Genomic DNA, 16,519 nt, shown 5'->3' on the forward strand with positions numbered 1-16,519 from the left:
TCGAACCCACAAGCAGTGAGATTGTGACCTGAGCCGAAGTTGGACACTCTACCGACTGAGCCACCCAGGTGCCGCGACAATGGACACTTTTTCACTGGTCTTCAGAGTTTTTGAAAAAAGCGGTTTGTTTATTTTGAGAGAGAGAGAGAGAGAGAGAGAAAGAAAAAGAGAGAATCCCAAGCAGGCTCTACTCTGTCAGCGCAGAGCCCAACGTGGGGCTCGAACTCACGCACCATTGAGATCATGACCTGAGCCAAAACCAGGAGGGGGTGGCTCAACTGACTGAGCCACCCAGGTATTCTGAAAAAAGTGTCTACGTTACAGAGCTCTGTAATGCTGCAGGAAAACTTCAAAATTAAGATTTTGTAGGAAGCGCTTCAAACCTGGTCTCGGTCGAGGATTTAGAACCATCCCGCACAACACCACGTCGTCAAACTGGTACCACGTGGGGGACCGGCAGGGATCCGGTCTCTGGGGAGAGGGCCAAGCCAGGCGAGTGCATAGACCGCCTACCAGCTAATCAGTGTCTGCTGTTCCGCCGTTTAAATTGTATGACATCAATGAGGCAAATATTATTAAGAACAGGGTACCTGAATGTCTTGATCTTTCGATATTTTCTCAGTAACTTAGGGGACAGACAGGACAGCAAAGGATTAGGGGGACATACTTTAGAACATGCAAAATAAGAATACTTAACAGACAAGCTCAAGTAAAACGCACCAGGATACCTCTGTCTTCACGTCTGCCTCGAAGCATGCGGATTTAGGCTGAACACGGATCTATTTCCTAACCGTAAAATGCTTTACTTTAAATGGCAGTATGCTACATCCCAGTAAACGTATTGCTTCGGCCTGTTTTCCAGATGGGGGCTAATTAAAATTTCTCATCTCGGGGGCGCCTACGTGGCTCAGCCCGTTGAGCGTCCGACTCTTCGATTTCGGCTCAGGTCGCAATCTCGTGGTTTGCGAGTTCAAGCCCCGCGTCCGGCTCTGCGCGGACAGTGTGGAGTCGGCTTGGGATTCTCTATCTCCCTCTCTCTCAAAACAAATTAATTTTTAAAAATACGACAAAAAAACTTCCTGTCACAAACAACATTTGGGGAAGGAAATGAAAACGAAATGGGATTACCTTGCATATTAGACGGATAGTAATTAGGATCTTCTGACTCCTTCTTGACTGACACAGCTGTCGCTCTCGGTGCCGAGCCTTTGGAAGCAATGAAAATCATAAAATCGCGTGTTAGGCCACAGAGAACTAGGACCGGCTGGGACAGTTCCAGGCTCTGCCTTGATGAACAGGGCAACGTGATCGCCAGCAAAACAACGTGGGGCTCACACACTGAACAGTCGGCTTTCCCGTATAACAATACAAGTAACAGAACCAAAACACTATAAAATCAATATAAAAGGAAAGAAGGAAGGAAGGAGAGAAGGATGTAGAAAGGAACAGAAGCAGGGAGGGAGGGAAAGAAGGGAAGAAGAAGGTCTGGTTCCCAGTTTGGGAACACTTTCCTTTTCAAGGAGGCTTCGTACATACGTGCGTTTATGCAAAATACGGTAAAATATTCTTCTCCAATGCGATATGCATTTGCACATGTCACCTTTTTAAGGTTTTTTTCCTTAATTTTTTTGACATTTACTCATTTTTGAGAGAGACAGAGAGTGAGCGGGGAGGGGCAGAGAGGGGGAGACACAGAATCTGAAACAGGCTCCAGGCTCTGAGCTGTCAGCACAGAGCCCGACGCGGGGCTCGAACTCACGAACCGCGAGATCATGACCTGAGCCGAAGTCAGACACTTAAGCGACTGAGTCACCCAGGCGCCCCCCTTTATTGTAAAGTTTGTATTTAAATTCCAGTTAATTAACACACAGTGTAGTATCAGTTTCCGGGGTACAATACGGTGATTCAAGCCTTCCATACATCACTTGGTGGCTACGTGTAATCTTACCTACGACAATGACATGAATTTCAAAATTTCAAAACCTGGGGGAACTACGTTAGTGAAACCAAAAGCCGTCATCAGGGAAAGGTGTGGTAGCCTGCAAAATTAGCCACAGGTTTCTCCCACCCCGGTGTGCACGCCTGTCTGCAATGTCTCTCTTGCTCTTTTCTAGAAGTGGAGGCTACTTCTCCATCCTGTAAAGCTGGGCCTCGTCTCATGGCTCACTTTGGCCAATGGGACATTGGCCAACAGGACGCGAGCCGAGGCCTGAAGAGTGCAGGTGCGTCCGAGTTGCTGCTTCGGAACTGAGTGGCCATGTGAACGCGCCCGGGCTCCCAGGGGACGTGAGACCAAGCGGACAGAGGCCAGGCTCTCCCAGCGGCCTCGGACCCAGGAGCGAGGTCACCTGGGAGCAGACAGCTGCCCGGCCAATGTGTGGAATTGCCAGAAAGACTAATCATTGTTTGGGGGTGCTTGGGTGGCTCAGTCAGTTAAGCATCCATCTGACTTCGGCTCAGGTCATGATCTCACGGTTCGTGGGTTCGAGCCCCGCGTCGGGCTCTGTGCTGACAGCTTAGAGCCTAGAGCCTGCTTCGGATTCTGTGTCTCCCTCTCTCTGCCTCTCCCCCACTCGTGCTCTGTCTCTCTCTCTGTCAAAAATAAATAAACATAATAAAAGAAAAACAAAAGACTAATCATTGTTTGAAGCCACTTTGTTTTGGGGAGAAAGAGAAAGAGAGAAATTTGAAACTCAAAACCATTTTGACACTTGTTCTGTGTAGCAAGGGGTGCAGAAATATCACAAGAAATGAGGCTCTCAGGGGCCGTCCGGCAGTGAGTTGAATGGCATCATGAAATCCAAGGTAGAGAGTCATGTTAGTAGGGAGCACATTTTTGTCTAAACTGAACCACGTCTCCAAAAGGAAGCATCAACCAAAGAGGCCTCGTGGCGCCTGGCTGGCTCAGTCGGAAGAGTGTGCAGCTCTTGATCTCGGGGTTGTGAGTTCAAGCCCCGGGTTCAGTTTAAGGCTTAAAGACAAAAAGAGACCTATTTTCTTTTTTAAGTTTATTTATTTTGAGATTGAGAGAGAGAGAGAGAGAAAGACAGTGAGCACCAGCAGGGGAGGGTCAGGGAGAGAGAGAATCCCAAGGGGGCTCCGTGCTGTCAGCACACAGCCTGACGGGGGGGCTGCATCTCATGAACCGTGAAATCATGAGCTGAGCTGAAATCAAGAGTCGGACGCCTAACCGACTGCACGGCTCTTCTTTTTTTTTTTTTAAAGTAAGCTCGACGCCCAACATGGGGCTCGAACACACAACCCTGAGATCAAGAGTCACACACTCCTCCGACTGAGCCAGCTAGGTGCCCCAGCTTGTGTTCATTTTTATTAACTTGAATTTTGAGTTTTGGTTTTATGTACTTTCTAACCTTTGCCCCTTTAATGCTTTCAAAGATTTTCCCATCCCTCAAGCATTTGCATCTAAAACATTTTTTTGACCTTTTAACATTTCCCCTCTAATCAATGCCATTTTTCTTTCTTTGAGGAGTGGGGGAAGGCAGGGATAAGGCCCCTATTGAGGTTATTTAGTGCCCTAGTCACCACCACCCCTTTCACTGGTCAATTCTTTGGTTTTTTTTTTAACATTTATTTTTGAGAGAGAGAAAGAGAGAGAGTGATCAGGGGGAGGGACAGAGACAGAAGCTCAAGCAGACTCCACGTTCAGCACAGAACCCGATGCGGGGCTCGATCCCACAACCGTGAGATCATGACCTGAGCCAAAATCAAGAGCCGGCCACTCAACCGACCGCACCACCCAGGCGCCCCAGGATTTTCTATATAGATGACCATGTCATCTGTGAACAAAGGCAGTTATATTTCATCATTCTCAATCTGTGTGCCCTATATTTCCTTTTCTTGTCTTATTGCATTAGCAAGGACTTTCAGTACAACACTGGAAGGAAGTTCAAGAGGGGACATCCTTCCTCGTTCTTGACCTCAGTGGGAAAGCTTCTAGCTTCTCACTCGGCTTTTTGTAGATTTTTTAAAACCAAATTGAGGAAGCGCCCTGCCCCCCATTCTTAGTTTACTGCAAGTCCATGTTTTAGAAGTAAAACAAAAGAAAGGGGTCAAATGATAATCTGCCAAATACTCGATTCTATAAGCATCCGTGTACGTACCTGAATCTTCCATGGGTTCAGTTTTCACACTGATGGGGCCACAGCTGCAAGGAGAAGGGAACCCTTGTCAAGACAAGCCGGCCGGTGAGACGTGACCATGGGAATCCGGACGCACTGTACTCAAACCCCCCAATCTCTAGATCTCCACGCCGTCCTACCTCCCCTGCCCGCCATCCAGCTCAACGCAAAACTAACTCGTTCATGTAACGTTAACGTTCTTAATAATCTGTTATACCATTAAAGGAGTCCATTGAACATAGTCTTAAAACCTCAAACATCCTTTTGAATAAAGAATATATAACAAAACAAGGGAAACTTTCCATGGTCTAAAAACTAACACTCTGGGGTTAGATGTGGATTTTATTTTTTATTTCCCTTACCTTTCACTTGGTGACGTCACCGATCTCTTCGCATCCGTGACCACCAAAGACCCACCTGTGCAGGAGTAAAAAGACACACGCTAGCCCCTTTCTGCACCTTGAAAATGACACCATTCGAAGGCACGTAACGTGAAAGTAAATACGGAGAGAACAGAACTCCAGCTCCAGGCCTTTACAGAATAGTAGTGGGGAGAGACCAATTCGAAGCGGCCCCCGTGTCCTCGCGCCGTGTGTGTGGGCAGAGTGGGGGCTGAGGAGTAGACAGGGGCCGCAGCGACCTCCAGCAAGTCACTAAACCTTCCTGGGCCTCAGTTTCCTCATCTGAAAATGGTGGTTGGGTGAGGATCAATTAAAACGTGCAAAGAACGCAGAACCATGCCGGGTATGCCGGAAGCAATGAATTAGCGGGTGCGGCTATTACTGTTCTATGTTGAAAATACAAGCCGTCTGGGGCAACGGTCGCCCAGTCACCCGCCGCCCCTCCCCCTCAGGTCTCCCCTTCAACATAAGCTAGGGAATTCTGGGAACGTTCCATTGCTCTGGAAACGGACTTGGCTCTGTGAGCAGCCCAAGCCCCGTGCGCTCCCGCGTGCACCTCGTGAACTCTGCCCACCCCTCTCTGGACATCCTGTCTCTGTACCTAGGTAGTCTCAGCACAACACCCTCTTAGACAGACCTGGTCTCTCCAGGACAGGTACGGCCCACAGTTTCCAGCTATGTTCCAGATTAATAATCTGGGAAAATAAGAAGTGGGCAGAGGTGGATCTCTAAACGCTTCTGGAAAAATTGCTATTCTTTTGGTCCGTTCGTCGTCGTAAATTGAGGAGATTACGAAGGGCCCCGGGTTCTCAAACTCGGCCTCAAACACCCATCCACGTTGCTTTCTGCCTGGGCACGTGGATGGGCCTCCCGGCAGAACCAACGTGTTGAGACCCTGCTTGGCTTGAGAGCCACCTGGTGGCTCCACAAAGCCCCTTTGATCATACAACTCTAAACCCTCCCCAGGACTCCCGGGGATTTCCGCCGGGCATCCTGGGGAGACCTCGGGTCACCCCTGGTTCTCTGTTGGACAGACTTGCTCCTTCTAGACGGTGAGTCTCAGAAGCACGAGAAATGGCCATACCTCCTCCATCCACTCCCGAACCCAACGATGCCCGGCCTGTGGCTGGGGGTCAAAGGACTATCAAGTGACCCAGCATCCTCATGACCCTGGACTCGAGGACAAGATAGGCCTACTGTCCTCTGTGGGCAGTAGGAGCTTGCCGGCTTGAGACCTAGGAGCTTGGCCGTGGGAGCTTGCCGGCTTCAGACCTGGGAGCAGAATCCCTTCAGCTCTTGTCGGGGTGTGTCCTTCCCTGAGCTGAGCACCCCACAAGAGCCACGGCCCCCCCCACCCCGGGGTGCCAGAAGTTACTTCCTCCATGGTGAGCAGGCAAGGGACACACAAGCTTTAGAATGTACCAGGCTTGCATTTCAAGTAAGAAAAGCAGGGCTGGAGGGGTGCCTGGGTGGCTCAGTCGGTTAAGCATCTGACTTTAGCTCAGGTCAGGAACTCACAGCTCGTGGGTTCAAGCCCCGCGTCGGGCTCTGTGTGGACAGCTCAGAGCCTGGAGCTTGCTTTGGATTCTGTGTCTCCCCCTCTCCCTCTGCCCCTCCCCCACTTGCACTCTGTCTCTCTCAGTCTCTCAAAAATAAAGGAAACATTAAAACAAAAAAATTTTTTTTTTAAAGAAAAGCAGGACTGGCTTAGTAGCCAAGGGCAGTCACCGATTATGAGAAGCTGTCACTTACCGAGCTGATTCGCTGGACCTACGAAAGGTCTGCAAGAAAACCGACACTATTACCCGACATGAAAGACAGATTAAACATTTGAATAACCAACTTCTAAGTGTAAGAGGACATAATTAACGAATTGAAATTAAGCTGTCAGTTTATCCTCAGATGAACTAGGCTTTACGAGGGGGATAGAGCCTGCCACCTGTTGATGATGAATGAAATCCCCGCTTTGTTCTCCAAAATCCATTTCAGGGTGGTGAGACCATAGTTCTCGGGGTGCTGAAAGGCCACTCCTTCTGGAAGCCCCTGCACAACCACGGCCGCTGGGTCCCTCAGAATCTTCTCGTACGGAACAGGCACCATCGCTGTGGTCCCCAAGGCTTTGCCTAGAAGAGGGGAGATGTCTTTAGATGGTACGAACATAAACCCTACCTGTCAGCTGCATTCAGTGCAGTAAAGAAACACAGGTGCTGGGGCGCCTGGGTAGCTCAGTCGGTTGAACGTCTGACTTTTGGTTTCGGCTCAGGTCATGATTTGCAGTTCGTGAGATCGAGCCCCACGTCGGGCTCTGTGTTGACAGCTCGGAGCCTGCTGGGGGGTCCCTCTCCCTTTCTCTCTGCCCCCCCCCCCACCTCTCTGTCTCAAAATAAATAAATACACTCTAAAACAAACAAAAAAGAAAGAAACACAGGTGGCAATGCCCGGCTTTGAAGTCACAGTAAGAGCTGAAGCATCCTAGTCCTCTATAACCCGTTAATAGAATTCCCAAAGGGCCACAGGAAAAGCTTATGAGACGTTTTACTTTACATCTTCACATAAGAAAGAGGAAATAACAGGTCTTCTCCATTCGGTTGTAGGTGGCACACCCAGGGCAGCAGAGGGTGCCCCACGGTTACTCAGTGCCCAAAGAGAATGAGAGCCCCCACCCGAAGGTCCACAAGGACCCTAGGTGGCTCTGCACAGCTCAGGCCAACTTGCCTGTGGAGAAGTTATGGAGTCAATGTGGCCTCGGGTCACCATCTTGGGGCCGGGTCAGTCGTGCTGCGCTGGCTGGCCAGCCCCCAGGTGCAGGAGCCCCATTTCTCTCAGAAGCGTAGCCTGAGACGCTGAGATCCCCTAGGCTCGAGGTCCCCCACAGTCAAATGCTCACAGGGACCTGCAGGTCCCATAAACGTGTGACGCTCTCTAAAAATAACAGGACTCTGAGAGGCTAAGGCAGGCGCTTGTGTCACAACTAAGCCCAATGCCTGTATGGTTATTGAGTTACCCAGCTTTTCTTTTTTAAGATTTTATTTTATTTTTTAACGTTTATTTATTTGTGTTGAGAGAGAGAGAGAACAGGCACACGAGAGCAGGGGGAGGGGGCGGAGAGAGAGACAGGGAGATTGAGAGAGAGAATCCCAAGCAGGCTCCACACTGTCAACACACAGCCCAACTTGGGGCTCAATCCCATGAACTGTGAGACGGTGACCTGAGCCTAATCAAGAGTCAGATGCTTAACCGACTGAGCCACCCAGGGGGCGCCTGGGTGGCTCAGTCGGTTAAGCATCTGACTCTTGATTTCAGTTTAGGTCACGATCCCAGGGTTGAGGGGTGGAGCCCCTCGTCGGGCTCTGTGCTGAATGTACAGCCTGCTTGGGATTCTATCTCTCAATCTCTCTGTCTCTCTCTCTTTCTCTTTACCCCTCTGGCCTTTGTCCCTGTGTGTGCACATGTTCTCTCTCTCTCTCTCTCTCTCTCTCTCTCTCTCTCTCTCTCTCAAATAAAAAAAATAATAGGGAACACCTGGGTGGCTCAGTGGGTTAAGTGTGTGACTTTGGCTCAGGTCATGATCTCGCGGTCCGTGAGTTCGAGCCCCGCGTCGGGCTCTGTGCTGACAGCTCAGAGCCTGGAGCCTGTTTCAGATTCTGTGTCTCCTTCTCTCTCTGCCCCTCCCTGACTTATGCTCTGTCTCTCTTGGTCTCTCAAAAATAAATACGTGTTAAAAAAAATTTTTTTAATAATAAAAGGAGATAAAATTCTGCATAGGTATTAAAAAAATCCTTATCTTGGGGTGCCTGGCTGGCTCACTCGATGGAGCATGTGACCCCTGATCTTGGGGTCATGAGTTTGAGCCCCACATTGGGTGTACAGATTACATTAAATAAATAAATAAACTTAAGAAAAATCCCTCTTAATGCCTGTGGAAGACATGAGTAGATGGAGGGACGCCTGGCTGGCTCCATCGGGTAAGCGTCTGACTTCGGCTCAGGTCACGATCTCACAGTTCGTGGGTTCGAAACCCGTGTCGGGTTCTGTGCTGACAGCTCGGAGCCTGGAGCCTGTCTCGGATTCTGTGTCTCCCTCTCTCTCTGTCCTTCCCCTGTTCACGTGCTCTCTCTCTCTCTCTCAAAAATAAATAAACATTAAAAAAAAAAACAAAAACATGAGTACCTGGAGAGACTGGTGAGGTTGAGGTTGGTGCCTGAACCAGCAGCGAATGTCTTTAATATAGTTCAGCCTTGAACAACACAAGTTTGAGCTGCTCAAGTCCACTTATACATAGACTTTTTTCAATAAACACATCATGATACTACACACGTATTTTCTCTTCCTTATGATTTTCTGTTTCTTTTTTTTTTTTTAAGAATTTGTTTTTTCAAGTAATCTCTACACCCATCGTGGGGCTCGAACTTACAACGCCCAGATCAAGAGTCACACGCTCCACCGACTGAGCCGGCCAAGATGCCCTTCTTCCTGACAATTTTCTTAATAACTCTTTCCTCTAGCTTACTGTATTGCAGAAATACATTGTGTAATACGTATAACATACGAAAGAGGTAATAATGGACTGTTTTTGTTACCAGTAAGGCTTCCAGTCAACAGCAGGCTATTATTAGCTGAGTTTTGGGGGAGTCAAAGATTAGATATGGATTTTCGACTGCAGTGGGGGTGGGTGTCCCAAACCCTGCATGGTTCAAGGGTCAGGTACAATTGCGTTGGCCTTGCAGTGGGGGCTCCCTCAAATGGAAGCAAAGAATGAAGAATGAAGGCTGATAAATCAGAGGTTTCTATGGACCAGCAGAGATCAAGCTGTCTTCTGCAAGGCGCCCTCTGGTCCTGAAGACCTGGCTCTTGGCTTAAGGAGAATGTAGAGTCTTAAATGTTAGCGGCATCTAAACAGTCACACCAATAAAGTGATCTGTAACACTCCAGCTCCTTAGTGACCTATGCCGATCCTAATGGGTGACGTGAACTTTACCGTAACAAAAGCAGAAATAGTCCTCAACTGCTTTTCTGAGTATTTCTGTTTCTCCTGAATCGATCTGCATCCCATTCGCAGGACATGGGGATCTGGCCTCACGCACCCCTTCGGCAATGCCTGTAAAAAAGCAACAGGCACAGTCAGTCTTCAAGCGCTTGTTCCGAACATTCCCTCAATGTCTACGCTTCTGGTATTATACCGGAAAGAGGGGGAAATGGATAAACACAAAACAAGATCTTTTTTTATAAGTAAACTACCCCCAATGTGGGACTCAAACACACGACCCCCAAGATCAAGACTCACATGTCCTACCGACTAAGCCAGCCAGGTGCCCCTAAAACAAGATTTTTTTATAAACATTAAAAAAAACATTTTAATGTTTATTTATTTTTAAGAGAGAGAGAGAGAGACAGAGCATGAGTGGGGGAGGGGTAGAGAGAAAGGGAGACACAGAATCTGAAGCAGGCTCCAGGCTCTGAGCTGTCAGCACAGAGCCCGACATGGGGCTCGAACTCAGACCACGAGATCATGACCTGAGCTGACGCTGGGACGTTCAACTGACCGAGCCACCCAAATGCCCCAAGAAAGGGTATTTATGATGAACAGGATAGTATAACATGGTGGTCACCTGTGAAATGAATCTGTTGATAAAGAACTATAAATAATTCAACACAGAGGGAATAGTAGTAGTTCAAAGGAAACGATAACAAAAACGTTATTTGCTATACGGTCTGAAAGTGACCATAGGAGAACCTTCACCGTGACAAAAGTAGAGACATCAACACAGACATTAAAATTACAAAGCAAATACTATAAACCATTTTTTTCCCCAACAGATTCGACAACGTACATGAAATGAACAAGTTAAAAATAAAGTTGAGGGGCATCTGGGTGGCTCAGTGTATTAAGCATCTGACTTCGGCTTAGGTCGTGATCTTACAGTTTATGAGCTCGAGCTCCGCGTCAGGCTCTGTGTTGACAGCTCAGAGCCTGGAGCCTGCTTCGGATTCTGTGTCTCCCCCTCTCTCTCTGCCTCTCCCCGGCTTGTACTCTGTGTCTCTCCCTCTTAAAAATAAATAGACATTAAAATTTTTTTTTAAAAATAATAAAGTTGAAAATAAAGTTTACTGAAATGGGCACCGAAGAAATAGAAAGTATGAATAGCCCTATATCTGAAAAATGAGTATGCAACTGGGAAACTTGAAAAAGTCTGTAATTAAATCTCAACGATTAGACATCCATCTGGCAACTGACATTAATGAGTTGAGGACACCCTTCCTGTTCATCCATTATACACTTACTGTATTATTTAAAGATTGCTTCATATTTGAATCTATCTTCCTGATTGTGGAGACTATAATTTTGGTCTTGGAAACCAATCTGAATCAATCAATCCCTCTCTCCCTTACATACATACCGATGATCTGGACATATGTAAATATTTATTCATGTTCCCATCCCCTCTGACGACCTTTGGAAACATCTACAGCTATATTCATCTACTGTCTCTCTCCACAGTCCTAATGACATTACATCCTCTCATAACTTTGGTGGGTTTTGTTTTTCCTTTCTTGGTTCCAGAAAATACTAAGGTGCTAGGTGGATGACCTACCATGGTAGAGACCATTGCTATACAAGGTGTAGGTTTTAACATCCTAGTTTCTGTTGCATGTGGCCACATCCACTCACTAGAGCTGCTGGACACTTATAACACATTAAAAGCTCTAAAGGGGCACCTGGTTGGCTCAGTCAGTCAAGCGTCTGACTGCAGCCCAGGTCGTGATCTCACAGTGCGTGAGTTCGAGCCCCACACTGGGCTCTGTAGTGACAGCTCAGAGCCTGAAGCCTGCTTCCGAGACTGTGTGTGTCTCTCTCTCCATCCCTCCCCCTTTGCACTCTGTCTCTCTCTCTCTCTCAAAAATAAACAAACGTTAAAGAAAAGAGAAAAGGCTCTGAAGGTCCCATAGCGAAAAAAGAGAAAATGGTTGTTAACTCAATGGACCACCTGACGAGCCCAGAGTTTTTTTTATTCCCTTTCCTCTGGGAACAAGTAAAATAAGAATTTATTTTAATGTGGGTTTATTTTAGGAATCAAAGACAATTTACTCTATGTTCCTCAAATTTATTTTATAAAACCAGGGTGCCTCTGAGGACAAAGTACAAAATACACTGACCATGTTTCCTGGACCTATCAGTGTTAAGCAGATATTTGCTGGTATGCCAAGTCAAGAGACGTATCAGAACCATTTTCAGGATAACGTGTAGGCTATTTTTAAAAAAGGTTTTTTAAATATTTATTTTTGAGAGAGAGAGATAGAGAGACAGAGACAGAGCACGAGCAGGGCAGGGGCAGAGAGAGAGGCAGACACAGATTCTGAAGCAGGCTCCAGGCTCTGAGCTGTCGAGCCCAATGCGGGGCTCGAACCCACAAGCCGTAAGATCGTGACCTGAGCCGAAGTCAGACGCTTAACCACCCAACAGCCACCAAGGTGCCCCTGCTGAGACTGTTGTAGAAGAAAACATTACATAAGTCTTCCCTGCAAGTATTTTAAGAGTCATGAATACAAAGGATAAAACTGTTAACACCCACAGTAGTTTGCAAAATCCTTCTGTAAATCCGTCCTGGCGTTGACAAAAGCACGTCCTTTCTCGGTTCCAACAACAAACACGTCTGTCTCATACATTGCGATGCAGGCCACTTCTGCCTTGGACTTGGCCAGCTCTTTACACTGAAATAGAAACAAAGAATGAAGTATTATATACCAGATTTTGCGGAGCCTAAGAGGGTCTGCTTTAAGCAGAAAATATAGGAGTGCCAGGCTGACTCAGTTGGTAGAGCGCGAGACTCTTTTAACTTTCCTTTTTGAAGCCACCCACTTTTTTTTTTTTAATGTTTGTTTATTTTGAGAGACAGAGAGAATGCAAGCAGAGGAGGGGCAGAGAGAGACGGAGAGAGAGAATCCCAAGCGGGATCTGCACTGACAGCACGGAGCCCAACACAAGGCTCGATTCCATGACCCTGGGATCATGACCTGAGCCAAAATCAAGAGTTAGACTCCCAACTGACTGAGCCGCCCAGGTGCCTCAAGCATGAGACTCTTGATCTCAGGGTTGTAAGTTTGAGCCCCATGTTAGGCATAGAGATTACTCAATTAAAAAAAAAAAATACAGGGGCGCCTGGGTGGCTCAGTCGGTTAAGTGTCCGATTTTGGTTCAGGTCATGATCTCATGGTTTGTGGGTTCAAGTCCTGTGTCTGGCTCTGTGCTGACAGCTCAGAGCCTGGAACCTGCTTTGGATTGTGTGTGTGTGTGTCTCTTTCTCTCTACCCCTCCCCACTGGTGCTCTTTCTCTGTCTCTCAAAAAAATAAATAAATAAAGGTAAAAAAATTTTTTTTAAATAAGAAAAGTCCCCCAGGAAAGAAAAATGAAACGCATCCACTAAGCAAATACTATAAACATCATACAACCCAGAGAAGGCCATATTTTTATTAACCACCTAAAAAATACATATTTGGTCTTCATCCACTCTGTTTCTGGCACAGAGCTCCTGAAAGTCTTGGAATTTCCTGAGAGCAGTAAGTGTCTTTGGTCAAGGTTGATGAGGTAACTCTAGGTGGGCACCTGATGGGGCTGGTGGCCAGGGGAACCGATCGTGTGATTGGAGGAGTGGCTTCCCTGGCCTCTGGGAAGGAGAGGAGGGATAGGGGTTAATTTCAATCTCTAGCGGCCAGTGTTGTAATCAATTGTGCCTATATTATGAAGCTTCCATAAAAACCCGAAAGGACAGAGTCGGAGCTCCCGGGTGGGTAAACACTTGGTGATTTAGGGAGAGTGGCTAGCTGGGCGAGGACACGGCAGCTTCGCACCCTTCCCCCTACCTTGCCCTCTGCATCTCTTGTTTCTGGCTGTTCCTAAGTTACATCCTTTTGTAATCAGCCAGTAATCCAGTAAGTAAAATGCTTCTGGGTTCTGTGAGCTGCTCTAGCCAATCAAGCAGACCCAACGTGGGGGGCTGTGGAACTTCCGATCTATAGCCATCGGTCAGAAGCCCAGCTGGCAACCTGGATTTGATGTTAGTGTCTGAAGCGATGGGCGGCCTCGGAGGGTTGAGCCCTTAACCTGTGGGATCTGACACTCTCTCCACAGAGATAAAAGTCAGAACTGAGTTAAACTGCAGGACACTGGGGCCAGAGAATTGCTTGTTGCTTGTCGAAATTGGGTGCAGTATTTTTACCAGTGACATGCCTCTCCAACATGCCCTTTTCCCCTACATTTTTGGCTACAGACTCTTTGATTGCCTCTTCCCGTGACAATAATTCTGTAATATTTTCTATAGAGAGAACAGAGAGATAACTTAATATTTCCTCCAACATGGTTGATTGCATTTTTATTATTGATGGTAGGGATGCATAAAACATGAAAATTCCTATGTAAGACACGCCGGCTATCATCACAGTGCTATAGGCTATATGCCCTACAGACAAGAATTCTGAAAGATTCTACTTTGTGCAATTCCTTCCACAGATTTAAAAGAACGTGTGGTGCATTTATGACTGCAGATGCTACAGTGGACAGTCTGTTCTTGACCAGAGAGGAGTTCTGTTTTGAGAGAAACAAGTCCCCTATTTACAATTTACCCATTTAACGACTGGAAGGATTTTCCAGGACTAGCTTCTGGCTTCATTCATTCATTCATTCATTGATTCACTCACTCATTCACTCAATCATTCATTTGAAAGAGAGAGAGAGGGCACGCACGAGCATGAGCGGGGGAGAGGGGCAGAGGGAGAGAATCTTAAGCAGGCTCCATGCTCAGTGTGGAGACCGATGCGCGGCTCGATCCCATGACCCTGGAATTATGACCTGAATCAAAATGAAGAGTCTGACGTTCAACCGTCTGAGCCACCCAGGCCCCTCTGGCTCTGCACATTTAAGACCTGTTTTTCCTCTGCTCCCCACATCCTTCTGGAGTTGAGCACATATTCACACCACAGGGTGACCTCAGGTCGTAACATACCCCTTGATGTCCCATCACTGGGTGAGCGGACCCACTGGATCGTAAGAATATTCCTGGAAACCGTTCCCATGCTGGGGTCCCTAGCAATAGCTCACCTCGACACAGAAAGGACAGCAAGTCACCTAAGAAGCTAAACTAAAACTAAACGTACATGCAACGGAGCTTCCCCTTTTGAGACCCCGAAGGTGCCTGTGTCCACTCCAGTATCCCCTGCCACAGGGGATCCTGGGAGGCACAATAACGTCCCCCCAAAGATGTCCATATCCGAATCCCCAGAGCCTGTGAATATATTCCCTCCTGTGGCAACAGGGACTTTGCAGATGTGACTGTTTTGGGGAAGGTTATCTTGGACTATGCAGGTGGACCGAATGCAGTCACCACGTTCTTGATAAGGGCCAGAGGCAGGAGGAAGAAGAACAGGTGACAAGGGAAGCAGAGGGCAGAGTGGACCCTTGCTGGAAGGGAGCATGAGTCAAGAAATGCGGGCAGCCTTCAGAAGTTGGAAAAGGCAAGCCACGTATTCTCCTTGGAAGCCTCCAGGAGGAATGGAGGCTCAGTGATCCTTTGATCCGAGCCCCATAAAACCCCATTTCCTGCCTCCGGACCTCTAGAACTGTCTTAACAGTAAGTGTATGTTGTTGTTGTTTTTTAAATTCTTTTAAAATGTTTATTTAGTTCTGAGAGAGACAGAGACAGAATGCCAGTGGGTTAGGGGCAGAGAGAGAGGGAGTCACAGAATCTGAAACAGGCTCCAGGCTCTGAGCTGTCAGCACAGAGCCAGACGTGGGGCTCGAACTCACACTGCGAGATCGTGACCTTTGCCGAAGTGGGACGCTCAACCAACTGAGCCACACAGGCGCCTCGAAGTAAGTGCATGTTGTTTAAAGGCACTACGTTCGTGGGACTTAATGACAGCAGCAACGGGAAACAGATACAGGGGTTGTGGCAGCAAGAAAGTGAGAGCAGGAGACAGCGATGTGGTTTTAGCTGATGTGGTTAAAATATCTTACCTAGAGGGGCGCCTGGGTGGCTCAGTCGGTTAAGCGGCCGACTTCACCTCAGGTCATGATCTCGCAGTCCGTGAGTTCAAGCCCCGCATCGGGCTCTGTGCTGACAGCTCAGAGCCTGGAGCCTGTTTCAGATTTTGTGTCTCCCTCTTTCTCTCTGACCCTCCCCCGTTCATGCTCTGTCTCTCTCTGTCTCAAAAATAAATAAATGTTAAAAAAAAATTAAAAAAAAAAAAAGAAAATATCTTACCTAGAAATCTGTGCAAATGCATACATGCACATATTGCTGGGGCTCTCCCACAGCCACGGGAGGGGCCACTGCAAGAGGAGGGCAGGAAGTTTAAGCTCTGTTAGCTTCATGGCAAATCTCTCTGTGTTTGTGTCAAATGAACCTGACATTCGGCATTTAATCTATCTGAAATAGAGAACCTGGTATCCAGTAGAGTTGTTCATTAAAAAATTTAAAAACAATTTTTTTAATGTTTATTTATTATTGAGAGACAGAGAGAGACAGAGCACGAGCGGGGGAAGGGCAGAGAGAGGGGGAGACACAGAATCCAAAGCAGGCTCCAGGCTCTGAGCTGTCAGCACAGAGCTTGACGCGGGGCTCGAACTCACTAACCATGAGATCTTGACCTGAGCCGAAGTCAGACGCTTAACTGACTCAGCCACCCAGGCGCCCCCCCAAAATTTTTTTTAATATTTATTTTTGAAAGACAGAGGGTGAGCAGAGGAGGGGCAGAGAGAGAGAGAGACACAGACTATGAAGCAGGTTCCAGGCTCTGAGCTGTCAGCACAGAGCCCAACACAGGGCTCGAACTCACGAGCTGTGAGATCATGACCTGAGTAGAAGTGGGATGCTTAACTGACTGAGCCATCCAGGTGCCCCTAGAGTCACTCATTTAAAAAAAATAGGTATTTATTTTTGACACATAGAGTGGGGGGGGGGGAGGGGCAGACAGAGAGAGAGAGA

At 47.5% G+C, this 16,519-nt stretch overlaps 1 protein-coding gene across 7 annotated transcripts in view; it reads right to left on the reverse strand.

Annotated features, from left to right (window-relative positions):
* Positions 1–16,519, reverse strand: part of LOC122209703 (general transcription factor II-I repeat domain-containing protein 2B) — a 50,427-nt gene that overhangs the window by 19,093 nt on the left and 14,815 nt on the right. For all 7 annotated transcript variants that reach the window (XR_006197719.1, XM_042921816.1, XM_042921817.1 and 4 more), the window contains exons 3-9: positions 12,112–12,250; positions 9,519–9,638; positions 6,480–6,663; positions 6,293–6,321; positions 4,502–4,556; positions 4,122–4,165; positions 1,129–1,206 (exon numbers count right to left, since the gene is read on the reverse strand). Coding sequence is in view for 6 of the 7 variants with exons in the window: in XM_042921816.1 (XP_042777750.1) it covers positions 1,129–1,206; positions 4,122–4,165; positions 4,502–4,556; positions 6,293–6,321; positions 6,480–6,663; positions 9,519–9,638; positions 12,112–12,250 (649 nt within the window). In the remaining variant the exon portion in view is untranslated. The remainder of the gene's footprint in view (positions 1–1,128; positions 1,207–4,121; positions 4,166–4,501; positions 4,557–6,292; positions 6,322–6,479; positions 6,664–9,518; positions 9,639–12,111; positions 12,251–16,519) is intronic.

The sequence above is a fragment of the Panthera leo genome, chromosome E3, assembly GCF_018350215.1.
Source record: "Panthera leo isolate Ple1 chromosome E3, P.leo_Ple1_pat1.1, whole genome shotgun sequence".
NCBI lineage: Eukaryota > Metazoa > Chordata > Mammalia > Carnivora > Felidae > Panthera > Panthera leo.